Source organism: Pochonia chlamydosporia, chromosome 7, assembly GCF_001653235.2.
Source record: "Pochonia chlamydosporia 170 chromosome 7, whole genome shotgun sequence".
Taxonomy (NCBI): Eukaryota; Fungi; Ascomycota; class Sordariomycetes; order Hypocreales; family Clavicipitaceae; genus Pochonia; species Pochonia chlamydosporia.
Window position 1 is genome coordinate 2,986,816 of NC_035796.1, and position 13,958 is coordinate 3,000,773.

Here is a 13,958-nt window from a genome sequence, read left to right on the forward strand (position 1 = left end):
AGTGGGAAACGGATGTGTTCTAGGACAGAAGGATTCGAATCGATCGTTTCCATATCTACATTGGCAACATTCATCACACAGTCATGGCTCATAATCGCCATTCATGGACGGAGCCTATTGCCATTGTTGGCATGTCGTGCCGGCTTTCTGGTGACGTTCTAACACCAGATGACCTTTGGACTCTTTTGTCTCGGTCGAGAGACGGATGGCGACGTGTCCCATCAGAGAGGTTTTCTTACGACGCATTTCATCACCCTGACCCTCAAAAGGGTGGTTGTTTTAACCTAGAGGGTGGGTACTTCATGGACTATGACTTTGCGGACTTTGATGCGCCGTTTTTCAACATCACAAAGCAGGAGGCGATAGCTATGGGTAAGTAATGTACCAACTAACGTTATACCAGCCAGCACTCGGCTAATGACAAGTAGATCCGCAACAAAGACAGCTCCTCGAATGTGCCTATCACGCTCTGGAAAATGCTGGATTCCCACTGAAATCGATAGCTGGAAGTAAGATGGGCGTTTTTGTGGGAGCAAAGGCTTCAGACTACCGCATCAGCACTCTACGGGATGTCAGCCAAGTCCCAATGTTCGATGCAACAGGCAATCATCAGTCCATCCAAGCGGGCAGAATATCATACGTCTTTGACCTTCGTGGGCCATGTTTCTCCGTCGATACAGCTTGCTCGTCAAGTTTATACGCACTCCACGCTGCCGTTCAGAGCATCCGTAGTGGAGAGTCTGAGTCCGCCATTGTAGCAGGAGCCAACCTACACTTGCAACCAGATGATACCATATCTATGTCTATGCTTGGGTAAATAAACAGATTCCAGATACAGAGTAGCGCTTGCTTACAGGATTATAGCATATTTAATAACTCTGGAAAAACATTTGCATTTGATCATCGTGCCAAATCAGGGTTTGCGAGGGGCGAAGGAGTCGCGTGCCTCATTCTGAAACCTTTATCCCAAGCAATCAAAGACAGGGACTCTGTCCGTTCTGTGATTGTTGGCACTGGAACAAATCAAGATGGGAGAACTATTGGTGAGTGTATTCGAAATTTAACCAAAATAAAATGGACGGCAAAGAATTTGACGGCACCATCTAACAAGCCATAGGTATTTCCACCCCCAACGGTGAAGCCCAGGAGCAGCTTATTCGAGAAATCTATGCCCGATCGAATATTTCCATACAAGACGTTGGTTTTATCGAAGCTCATGGAACGGGTACAAAGGTTGGCGACCCAATTGAGGCCAATGCCATTCACAAAGTCTTTGGCGGTGGTAAGAGTGAGAGGCATCCGTTGTACATGGGCTCTGTGAAGAGTAACGTGGGCCATCTTGAAAACGCCAGTGGTCTTGTCTCTATTATTAAGGCAGTACTCATGCTTGAAAGGCGTTTCATTTTGCCGAATGCCAATTTCGATAAGCCTAACGACGCTATCCCCCTCGATCGGTGGAACATCAAGGTCCCTACAGCCCTTCGACCTTGGCCAGCAGGCAAGCGATACGTCAGCGTAAACAACTTCGGCTTTGGAGGTTCAAACGCTCATGCAGTACTAGAAGGGCTACCTTATTCAACCGCTGATTCGCGATTTGTCAAAGGAGGGCTGCAAAGTCAGTTCAAGTTGGTTGTTTTGACTGGCTATGACGAGAGCGCTGTCAACCGATTGGCAATCCAGCTTGGCATTTACATTGAACAACATCCCGAAGTATTCGAGAAGCGCATCTTCAGTGACATTGCATACACATTAGGTGAACGCCGGTCGCATTTCCCTTGGCGCATGGCCTTTGCAGTGTCAAACTGTAGCGATCTCGCCGGGATGCTAAACGGAGTTCAGGCCACTCCACGGCGTGCCTCCAAGATACCAAAGCTTGCTTTTGTTTACACGGGGCAGGGTGCTCAATGGCCCGAGATGGGAAAGCAATTACTCGAGAGCTACAGCATTTTCTCGGATACAATGTACGCAACGGCTGCGCATTTGCGGTCCATCGGCGCCCAGTTTGACCTAGTCGAAGAGCTACGGAAGGACAAGGCAACATCACTTGTCAATCAAGCTCACATCTCCCAACCTATTTGTACCGCTGTTCAAATAGGGTTGACAAACCTCCTACGGTCCTGGGGCATAGAGCCTGCTGCAGTAGTCGGCCATTCCAGTGGTGAGATTTGCGCGGCTTACGCCACTGGCGCCATTACCATGGAAGCTGCAATGGAAGCCGCCTATTTTCGTGGCCAGGCAGCATTGAGGATGACATCCATGTATTCTCATCTCCAAGGATCTATGCTAGCTGTTGGGGACAGCCCTTCGGCAGTTAAGAAAATGATTAAAACGCTACGTTTGGGGAGCGTTAGTGTGGCCTGCGAGAACTCACCAAGCAGTGTTACTGTATCGGGGGATCAGCATGAAGTTGACGTGTTGGCAACGGAACTAGAAGCCAAAGCAATTTTCAATCGGAAACTACGGGTTGAGGTGGCATACCACTCTTCGCACATGCTACACGTCGCAGACGAATATATGGCTTCCATCGGAAACTCTCTGGCTAGGCACGTCCATGGAGTCAAGTTTTATTCCTCCCTGTACGGCAAGCAACTGACGGATTTATCATACCTCGGACCAACGTACTGGGTTGACAACTTGACCAGACCAGTACTGTTCTCTACAGCACTCAAAGAGCTATGCTGCACCGAAAGACCTGACATTATTATTGAAGTCGGACCGCACTCTGCATTGGAGGGGCCAATAAAGCAGATCTTAAAGGACATTACCGAATCTACAGCGACTACAGTTAGTTATGTTCCAACTCTACTTCGCAACCAAAACGCAACCATTTCAGCGCTCCAATCAGTAGGCAACCTGTTCGTCAATGGTTGTGAGTTGAAGTTTGATGCAATCAATCAGAGCAGCAATGGTTCTCGGCCACCATCACTTGTCGCGGACTTCGAGCCGTATCCCTTTACTCAGCATAAGTACTGGTACGAATCACGAGCCAGCAAACAGCATCGGCTGAAGCCATTCCCTCGCCATGACTTACTCGGTCTTTTAGAAGACACATATAGCGATGTTGATCCGTCGTGGAGAAATAATATAACTTCAGACGCTGTACCATGGCTTAAAGATCATCGCATGCAGTCGTTGACAACATTCCCCCTCGCTGGGTATCTCTGCATGGCTGTTGAAGCTGCCTCGCAGCGAGCACGGCTCCGCGGTGCTCAGCCAGAACAGATAGGTGGTTTTCGGTTCCGTGAAATTCAAGTGGCGAAAGCATTCATCCTAGATGATGGATCCAACTATGAGACACACGTCACACTCTCGGCTTATGCTGAAGGCACTAGATCTTACTCCAATGAGTGGGATGAGTTCCGAATATCCTCATGGACGGCATCGCGAGGCTGGCTGGAGCACTGTCGTGGGCTTGTGGCCGTTGCGAAACCGCATACAGCCAATGCTGTTTGTCATTCACCTTCACAGGATTCCAAAGTTCGCCGATCAATGATGGACACCCTGCGAGGCAAAAGCGTTGATCTTGACAGATTTTATGGGGAACTTCAGCAGCTTGGTGCTGGCTATAGCTCGGTTTTTACCTTGAGTTCGGCGAGTAATCTATGCGCTCAAAACAATTACTCATCTGGAAATGTATTTGTCCCAGAGACAAAATGTCTCATGCCCTATTCACATGAAACGAAGTCCCTACTGCCAACTGCCTTCATGGATCTCTTCTTTCAGCTGACATTCGCTATCCTTGGTGCAGGAAAGCAGCAAATGGCTTCACTCTACATGCCGTCTGCGATCAAGGAGGTCTTCATTGACAGTTCAGTGCCCAGTATTCCTGGAGAGAGCCTCCAGGTCGTTGCACACACGCCACAGGATGCGAAGTCTCTAGGTCCGATTGATTTTGTCATAGAAGCGTGGAACCATGCTCGAACGGAGCCTGTGGTCAAGCTGAATGGCTTCCGCATGACACCGGTTCGTGGTGACGCTTGCGAGACCATGATTCCGCGCTCACTGTGTTACGGCCTCAAGTGGGAGCCTCTATGCTCCTATCCGAGGACCGGCAGACACCAAGTCAACGGAGATGCCGGTCATTCCCCGATCCAAACCAACGGCCAAAGTGGCGAGCCCAACGGTGTAAATGGGCATTTCGACGAGCTCATCAACGGCAGCGCCAATAACCATTGCCAAGCAGGTAACCACCAAAACGGTATCAACAACGGTTATATGAACGGCAACTCGCATGGGACGAGGCATCACAAGATTCAGCTGCCAGGGTACCTCGATGGAACCCCAATTGTTCTTGTCACGGGAAATCATCCCAGCTCCTCGCTTATTTCGTCAATATGTGACCTCATTGACTTAAAAACCGGCATGAAACCTTCCGTCTGCAGCTTCTCAACTCTCAAGACTTACCCGTTAACTCGTTATATCTGTCTGGCTGAGCTCGAATCCCCATTGCTCTTGGAGATGAGAGCAGAGGTGTTCGAAAAAATAAAGGCGTTGCTCATCTCGAGCACCTCAATACTCTGGGTTACCAGGGGATCATATCGATTCCCAGAAAAGCCGGAGAATAATATCTGCCAAGGACTTTTGAGGACTGTTCGCTCAGAGTTAAACAAGCCCGCAGCTTCTGTCGATTTAGATCCTCACTCAGATCTCAGCACTGGGGATACGGCGCAACTTATTCTAGACGCCCTGAAACACTCCCTAATGATGCCGGATAACGGAGATCCTATTGATTATGAGTTTGCCGAGCAAGATGGAGAGCTCGTGGTGCCTCGAATTGTTGACCAAGAAGAGATGAACATTTCGTTGTTCCGTGATACACAGTCATCACCACCCTACCTTCAAAAGTGGGAACAGCCCGGCCGGCGACTGAAGATTGAAGTTGGCACGTTTGGAGCCTTAGATTCACTCTACTGGGACGATGAGGAACTGAAGCCTTTGAGAGACGAAGAGATTGAGATTAAGGTCTTTGCTACAGGCATGAACTTTAAGGACGTAGTTATTGCTATGGGACAGGTGGCCAGTCCATATCTTGGTGTTGAATGCAGCGGCATTGTATCCAGGACTGGAGCTGGCGTTAATTCCTTAGAGCTTGGTGACCGAGTCTGCGCTATGTCTCTTGGTGCATATGGCACATACGCGCGATGCTTAGCCACAAGCGCTGCAAAAATCCCTGCAGAGATGAGTTTTGAGACAGCAGCATCTATCCCTGTTGTTTATAGTACGGCCTATTATGGGATGATTGAGCTTGCTAAAGTACAACCTGGGGAAAAGATACTCATTCATGCTGGATCTGGAGGCGTTGGCCAAGCTGCCATCCAGCTTGCGCAAATGATGGGTGCTGAGGTTTATACGACAGTTGGCAGCAACGACAAGAAACAGCTTATTATGGAAATGTACGACATTGCGGACGATCATATTTTCTTCAGCAGGGATACCAGCTTTGCAGCCCATCTAATGGAAGCAACTTGTGGTCTTGGTGTTGACGTTGTTCTTAACTCTCTAGCTGGTGATCTCCTTCGCGAGAGCTGGGAATGTCTCGCACCATTTGGTCGGTTTATTGAAATTGGGAAAAGAGATATCACAGCAAACACACGACTAGAGATGTCGAAATTTGAGCATAATTGCTCATTCCAGTCCGTGGATCTGACGCTACTCGCGGACAAACGCCCCAAAATCATGGGCAAAGTGTTGACCGCAGTCATGCACTTGTTGTCCAATCGGGTAGTTTCGCCCGTTAGTCCTATAACTGCGGTCAATATTTCAGAAGTTGAGAGCGCGTTGCGTAAACTCCAAAGCGGCAAAACCACTGGGAAAGTTGTTGTGAGGCACAATCCAACAGACCAAGTCAAGGTAGGGATTACCTTCATCTACCAACACCATCTTGCAAACTGACCATTCTACCATAGATTACCCATCCTTCCCAAAAGCCAAGCAGCGTGCAGGCGGATGGATCATATGTCATTATTGGCGGCACTGGCGGCCTGGGCAGATCGATCGCCCGACATTTGGTAAACCGTGGTGCTAAACATATCGTTTTACTGTCCCGAACTGGCACGACTACTCCCGAGTTGACAGCGCTGACACGGGAGGCCAAAGATGTCGGGTCAGCAATCCATATTCGGGCTTGCGATGTGGCCAACCAGTTGGACGTCAGTGGCCTCATCTCCGATTTGACGAAAATCCTACCTCGTATTCGAGGTGTTATTCACGCAGCTATGGTGCTCAGAGTATGTTTAATTTGACAATTCAAGTCTCGTAAATAGACTGAGGCGATTCTAACTGGGAAATTACTAGGACGTCCTTTTTGAATCAATGACAGTTGATGATTTTAACACAGTTGTTCGATCTAAAGTGTCTGGGGCTTGGAACTTCCACAACGCGTTAAGCGGCCACGACCTCGACTTTTTTGTCCTCCTTTCTTCAGTCGCAGGAATAGTCGGGAACAGAGGCCAAGCCGCTTATGCTGCTGCAAACACGTTCCTAGACGCTCTTGCGAGACATAGACGGAGCAAAGGCTTAAACGCTACTTCACTGAACCTTACTGCCGTTGTCGACATTGGCTATCTTGCGGAAAACACCAGTAAGAAAGAAGAGGTCCTAAAGACACTCTCTGGCTCTACACTGATGGGTAGTGAGGTCTTAGCCCTTATTGATGCAGCAATTGATCGCACGATATCCAATGAGTGCAATAATCAGTGTATTACAGGTTTGGACTTCAGTAACCCGAGCAATTTGCCATTCTACGCTTCGGACGCCAAGTTCAGCCATCTTAAAGAGGCGGCACTTGCACACCACGTTGATGCTGGTCATGCTCTCAGCGGAGAGCAAGTCCCAATTGCAGAAATGGTCAGACAAGCAACCGAATTTGAAGTTGCCCTAGGTGTGGTGACGGATGGCTTGCGAGAGAAGCTCGGTGCGATTCTGATGATCCCGGTAGAGGTCATGAAGGCACAGCAAGGTACGACATCGATAACAGCCTTTGGATTGGACTCACTTAACGCGATCGAACTTCGAAACTGGATTGGAAAGGAACTTCAGTCTCATCTTCAGGTTCTTGAGCTACTCACTTCCGGCGGCTTGGCCGACCTGGCAGCGGTTGTCTTGACGAAGAGTAGGATTGAAGGCAGCTGGTCCTCTTGACGGGGGTGCAACGATTGCGTATCTCACTACATTTTTTGAATCTATCTGCTCCATTGCATCATGGGAAGAAGACGCGGTCTTTTCGCTAATAATTTCATTCCTGGCTGCTAATTTGAGTGTTGGAGTTTTTGTTACTTGTAATACATAATGGCTAATCGCTTCACGGTATTGTACTGCCGTCTTTTTTTTTCTTTTTGTCCTCTCTTGCAGGGTACAGAAATGAGACATCATGTTATATCATTATAGAAAATACACAACCTTGTGCCATGAATAGCTAGTTAAATATGTGCCAAGAGCCCACAACCGGTTGCGTTGAGTTGAGCGAGAATGATATCCACAAGACGGTGAGCGGTCCGGAAGCCGTCGACACGTTTAGCAAAAGGCTGTGTCACAATGCCGCGTACTGTGGCAGAATCAAGACGCAAGTAAGCAGGCACCGTGTCGTGGCTAAGAAAGTCCCAGCGTGCCTCTTGATCCGCGTAGTTAAACGCGGGCAATGGGCCACACAGTAGGGGCTTATACTCACCCGGGGTCTTCCCCCCAGGTACAGGCATTGGTCCTATAATAGTCATGCCGTATGTGATCAGCTCTCCCCATGGTAAGCGTCCTCGAAAACGGTTAAACTGCTGAGCGATCACAATGTTCTGCTCACGATAAGAGAATCGAAGTACCGCGCCTGGAGGATCTGCCCATGCTGATGTGGTTTCCGCATCGATTAATCCAGCATCCCGCATCTCCTCTACGGCTGCTAAGCCACCCTTAATATAAGCAACATGCATTGTGGCAATATCCATGAAGATGTGCTTTTGCATTGACATCAACATTGAGGCGTACCATTCAGCCGTTGGCAGTCCGCCGAGATCGAACATGCCCGCTGCGAAGGCAGAACCAGCAATGTTGGCAAAGGCCATCCAGCGTAACTCCGGATACCTGAGATAAAGCGCTGAATAGTAGTTGTAGACTGAGAAGATGACGGCGCGGTTCTCGGTTGCGCTTCGCTGCGGATCCCAGTCTCTCAACAAGATTCCCGCATCTTCCGTTGCATGCACAATCCAGTACTGCCATAGCAGCGCGCGGTATCTGGTCGGTGGTACTCCAGCGGACCTTGCGTCATTAAGCGCGATTTCGAGAGTCGTCTTTTCATACGGAAGTGATGGGTTTACGCCTCCACGCAGCTCACCATTGGCGTTGCTCAACGGCAAGTCCAAAAACTTCGGGGGTGTCGAAGCCGCGAAGACGCTGCATGTGAGCACCAGAAGAGTCAAAAGTGACTGTGGACGCATAACGGAGCCTGATACTTGATTCCTCAATTTTTTGACAGTGTCGTACCTCTGGCACACGATCCTAAAATCAATTCATCAAGCAACATGAGACCTAAGGTTACTAGGGCATATTTATACAAGCCTCTCCTGTCGTATTTCGCTCTTGCTCACTCCCACTTTCAGCTCGGCGATGTCTCGGCCAACTAATGCAAGGCCAACACACCAGCGCCGATTCTAGGGCCTACAAGGCATCCTATATATAGCGATACCATATATATTGCGTATGTCGTATTTGCCATGAACCGAGTCTATGATGTTGCGTGTCGTGAGGAAGGAGATATTGCGAAGAGCAAGCCTACCACAAGAACCATATACGCAGAAAGCAAACTTGGAATGACACTCTTCACTGAGCATTGTACTAGCACGACTTGGCTGGTTCGAAACGGATGCAATTACGAGAAATATGTTTGCGTTGTAGTGTCGTTGCTTCTGCAGGATTGTCACCCAACTCGCTGCAAAAATGTTGCCAGGGGAACCCTCATCCAGCCGTAAAGGCAAACACCCTCTTGTTTCATGAGTCGAAGCATGTTCCAATCGATATGAGAAGCCCAATAACCATGGCGTGGAACAGAATAATAACTGGGAAATGTCCTTCCACTAGGCGCCCTGGGCAAATTATCATGAAACGCCAAGCAGTCAGGCTCGGCTCTCGGGCGGTCACGGACCTACTCTACTATGCTCCAAGACTTCGAATATTGCAATTTGGAAGAAAAAGCAGTTGTGGCCAAGACAGTCCGACATGGTGATTGGCCGAACGACCTTTAAATGCCTGCAAACGAGTGATTGGACTAAGCAGCCTCACCAACTATGTCAAAGCTTTGCACAGAGGAGACTTGATAACATTTCCGTTGTTACCACGTATTAGCTATCAATAGCGAAAGCGCAAGCTCACTACTTTGACAATCTCGGGTGGGTGCCTATGCCAACTCCCACATCCTCTATATATTTATTAGTTTTCTTCCAGTCGATCCAGCTTGCCTGCCAGTTTGCCTCCGTCAAGAATGCTACCAAACATGGCGGCCTCAAATAAATAGTTCACCTGCCAGGCATGATGGTTCGCATGGGCAATAAGCCACACCATTTCAAGTACTCGGCCCCTGGTAAAGAGTTTGGCCATCCGAACCCGTGAGCCTTCCGCAAGGTCCTGTTCGCGTCGGTCGTCAACTCGACCCTCTCTGACATACTCCAACGGACCAGTAACGAGGAACCACCACAGTTCTCTAAGAAGCATCTCATCGCGGTTGTCCCAGAGGAATTCGGAGACGTGATCACAAGTATCCTGGGCGTTGCATGCATACTTGGGATCCAGTGACCTAGTGAAGCCAGTGGTACGATAGTGCTCATCAAAAGCCTCGTCAAAGTCCGCTTCTCGCAGAGGGCGAGGGGGTGACTTTCTCGCTTTTGGCCATCCTAGAATTGCACGACGAAAGAACATGTGTCGATCATTGTGGATGTGCCAAGTATACAGTGCGGCACACATCCTGGCCACGGGCTCATGCCAACGCTGAGTTAGCATCCTGGCCCCGGTTGAGGCATAGGCGTCGTAGACTTTGCGCAATGCATCCTCGCTCACAATGCCCGTGTCGGTAATATCTGTAACATTCAGGAATGAGTTCATAACCTCAGAATTCAAAAGATCGCACCCTACGTCCACAACGTCAGTACCCGGCGAGCTGAAAACCAGGTCATTCATCACGGCACCAGGATCAAAACCTCTGTCTATGGCCTCTGCCGCCATGCCCAGCAGACTGCTCTCCGACAGAGAGACAATCTGAGCCATACGCCTGCCTAGGCGCGCAGATCTGTGTGCCAGGTGCAGCTTGTGGGTTTTCTCCAACATGATTTTACCTTGAATGTACCACTTCCCAATCGAGACGGCTTCTCGACGTTGTTGTCCCCCAGGCGTCCGCAAGGCATGTGGGTCTTCCAACCCTCTTTGCAGTAAATTTTCCAACGACGGGAAGACGTAGTTATAGCCATGTTCATAGTAAAAGGCCATATCGGTAACATAGTTGGAGAACATGGTTGTGGCATTGGTGGCGCCAATCAGCAAACTGGCAATGCCACACCCAAACAACGCGTTGTTGGTTGTCAAGGCTTCGGGCCATCCCGCGGCCCCAAAAATATTGAGAACGGTATCAGATGCCTGGGTCAAACCTGAGCCTTTTGGCGGCAGGATGTTGCCAACCGCATGCTGATCATTTTTCCAGCGTTCAAGGTCGGGGGACAATCTCAGATGAACCAACCCAGGACCTGATTCCGAAAAGCTCAGAGTCGAAGTTTCCGACTTGTTCTCGACGTCCAGAAATACCTCCCCGACCAAGTTTCTCGCCTGGAGACACAATCGCTTCAAGTCAGCCACACTACCATCACCAATTAGGGACCTTGCTTCTGAGTAGCCAGCATGGACAGGAAAGGAAGATTGTCTTGGCCGACGTCCTATTAGCCTTCTAAGGCGATTTCGGAAACCCTGGCCCCAAAAGTATGCCGGCATTCGGCCCAGGTTGCGCTTGGTGGTGTGAGTCTTCAGCTCACTGGCCTTGATATTGATGCCTTCGAGAAAGTAGTCACCCCAGTAGCTCTGATGAGACTGGGTCAAACACCATGGAAGTGCCATCTCAAAGAATTCTAAAAGGGTTTGCAGCGAAATAGAGCAAGAGAGCTAATGTCTGATACTTGAAAGTATTTATACTTGAGCAAACTTGTCCGAATGATGAATATGCATTGGCATATCTGCACCTTCAAACCACTTACCAACGTACAAGTCACAACATATTCCATTAATCGTGGGGCATCTGTGGAGATGGCGGTTTAGCTAGAGGTTCAATCGACCAAAGAAAACCCGTGATAGCCTCCGCGAGGCCTGCAATGAGAGTTCCAATGCAATGTTGTGATACACGTTGGTCCTGTTAGAAACCCTCCACCAAGTAAAATGCTGTAACCAACGCCGCCAAATGGCGGTATCTTTGCATTATAGTTTAATATTCTTTTCCATAGATTGGTTCTTTTTTTAACTGGAACAACATTTGCTTGTGTGAAGCAAGGACGATGATAAATATTCTCGCCTCGGTCCATACTGCTGTGTAGCTTGGCAAACTCGGCAGATGAGATTCAAGACTTGATTACTTGTTGGCGGCAGTAATCCTGTTAGCGCCGGATATTATGCCGCAAATGCTCCTCTTTGGGTAAAGCAAAGTGCATGGGTTCCCAACCCATGGCATCAAGCGGTGAGACATTGACCACGCGATTCTGGGCAAAGAAGAAGTGCTGCCCAGTCCTCGTTTACATTACCTCATGCATGGCCCACCAAAGTCTGCGAACTGTACGCACTATCGCATTACCCTGACTCCCTTGTTTCAACAACCCTGGCTGATTGATCCGGCACTCAAGGTGGCTTGACAAATCTCTACCTCCAATAGCACCATTTCCTGTGCTGGGTTGGGACAGAACGACATGTGAGGAAATATTTAAAATATCGTCCTTGCCGCTTGTCTTATCTTTCTTTCTGTTTCCGTCTTGTTCCTCTGTCTAACACCATTTCCCGTACGGCTGGGTCAGGCTTGGCCAAAAAGAATGTTGACAACCCGTCGACATGTGCGCAACTATGGGTAGATCACTTGCTGGTCAGTGCTCGGTTCCGTTTGACTTTGCTCTATTGGATTCTGTCTGCATTGCATTAATGTGTGTGGTTGGTTCTGATAAATGATACGGGCTAAATATGAATAGTGAAAACTGACAGCGATGATGCTGAACGGACTTCTCCGTACTTTAGCCAAATTACCTCTGGTACCTACCTATCTACGTACTAGGTAGGTCTGGTATCTTGGTTAGTCCGTACGGTGTTTACCCTTTATATATACAGTACAGCTGGTACCCTGTTGCTTCTCTTGCCGATCAAGGTCTAATTACAACTGTGGTCGCAAAGAAAGCGTGTCGTGGCACGGCCAGGCATTTGGAAACAATCAAATGTAATAAAAGGATGCATGCAGTGCGGTACACAGTCGCGTGAAGTGGAAATGCGCAAGGCTCCATGTCTGTTTGGACCCCTATTCCAACTTGCCGCTGCAATAATGATGCAGTCTGGCGCATTAAAGCAAAAAAGAATGAAAATCAATAGGCTCCTCGCATGCTTTCTACCAAACTTGACTTAATTGACGTCCCGGACTGGTGTTTTAACTGACCTTCACGCCCACCCCACGCTGCCCTCCCATCGTGCATTGCTTTAACTCAACGCAACGTCGGCAATAGTCGTCGATTGCATTAGCTCAGAAGATCAGATTGGGCCCAAATGGCGCCACCTGCGGGTGTGACATTGATTCGCTACCAGCCATTGGATCGCGGTGGCAATGAGATACGACTGTTGGAAGTTCGGCCAACTTCGACCAACGACATCAACGATCGCGTCGTGTGTCGTTTAGTACACGAGAGACCAAGTGAGTTGTCTGAATTTATCGGTCTCTCGTCACTCTACGGCGACATTGCCGTTACCGAGCCCATCCTGCTCAATGGTTCTCAGATTGCTATCCCTGCGCACCTCGCGCAGGCTATGCGCTACCTTCGAGGTGTCTTCTCTGGCGCTGCTGGCCAGCCAACACCCAGTTCATCGACGACAGATATTCATTGCGCAACACGAATTGACGAGCCACGAACGCCCAAGAAGACTCCCAGCTGGCTCCGGTCCCTCCTCAAGAACGTGCGGCACAAGTTTGCCGACCCGCACGGCTCCAGCTCATCCCCAGATCGAACACCCCCATTGCGTATTTGGCTGGACCTCTTATGTATCAATAGGCGGGATGCTCGCGAGGAATCGGAGCGGCGCTCACAAATGGCTCGAGCCTACCGCCACGCGAAGATGGTCGTTGGCTGGTTAGGGCCGAGGGACTCGACTTCCGATCTCGCCATTAACATCATCCAGGCGTGGGATAAATGCATGCCTGCTTCATTTGGCGAGCCTGGTGACCGTGAGGCTCACCCAGAGAACTACGCACCTAAGCTGCAATGGATGGGCCCTGTCGCACATTTAAGCCATATTCCTGAAGATATTACCGACCCGCGAGACGTCCCAAGTTACAAAGCGATCAGCGATTTCCTCAACCGACCTTATTTTCGAAACGCATGGCTTCTCGACGATATGGCCATGGCTCGGTTTCCGGCTTTTCTATTGGGCGATGACATTGTGTCCTGGATGCAGATTTTACGACTTAATCGCGTCAATGAAGAAATCAAGGACCACGGTGCTGATATGTTCCCTGACGACCTGCGACCGTTGCTCGACTATCTGCCACTTGGGAGTGTGTACACCTTTTTAAAGGATTTTGATAGGCGCCTAAGATTAGAGGGCAATTCCCTAGAGATAGTTTCAACATCGAGCTCATAGAGGCCGCTTTGCTATTGCTGATGCTTTGAGCCGCCGGAACGTGGTAATCCAAATGTGTACCAATACCTTCAATGTCGCAAAATACGAATGGCAAGCTAATTTGAAACATAATGCTCACA

The 13,958-nt window shown here is 49.2% G+C and overlaps 4 protein-coding genes across 4 annotated transcripts; 2 read left to right on the top strand and 2 right to left on the bottom strand.

Annotated features, from left to right (window-relative positions):
* Positions 1–83: 83 nt before the first annotated feature.
* On the top strand, positions 84–7,140 carry VFPPC_09255 (polyketide synthase; the record flags this gene model as incomplete). The annotated part of the gene is made up of 6 exons (XM_018287822.1): positions 84–372; positions 429–813; positions 865–1,043; positions 1,118–5,850; positions 5,907–6,227; positions 6,295–7,140. 6 exons carry the CDS (start codon positions 84–86, stop codon positions 7,138–7,140), a joined length of 6,753 nt encoding a protein of 2,250 aa, XP_018139114.1.
* A 278-nt stretch (positions 7,141–7,418) lies between these two features.
* Positions 7,419–8,423, bottom strand: VFPPC_14564 (hypothetical protein; the record flags this gene model as incomplete). The annotated part of the gene is made up of 1 exon (XM_018292332.1): positions 7,419–8,423. One exon carries the CDS (start codon positions 8,421–8,423, stop codon positions 7,419–7,421), a length of 1,005 nt encoding a protein of 334 aa, XP_018139113.1.
* Positions 8,424–9,411: 988 nt separating this feature from the next.
* On the bottom strand, positions 9,412–11,079 carry VFPPC_09254 (hypothetical protein; the record flags this gene model as incomplete). Its single annotated transcript, XM_018287821.1, has 1 exon — positions 9,412–11,079. One exon carries the CDS (start codon positions 11,077–11,079, stop codon positions 9,412–9,414), a length of 1,668 nt encoding a protein of 555 aa, XP_018139112.1.
* Positions 11,080–12,750: 1,671 nt separating this feature from the next.
* Positions 12,751–13,839, top strand: VFPPC_09253 (heterokaryon incompatibility protein; the record flags this gene model as incomplete). The annotated part of the gene is made up of 1 exon (XM_018287820.1): positions 12,751–13,839. The coding sequence occupies one exon, from the start codon at positions 12,751–12,753 to the stop codon at positions 13,837–13,839; it is 1,089 nt and encodes a 362-aa protein (XP_018139111.1).
* Positions 13,840–13,958: the final 119 nt, after the last annotated feature.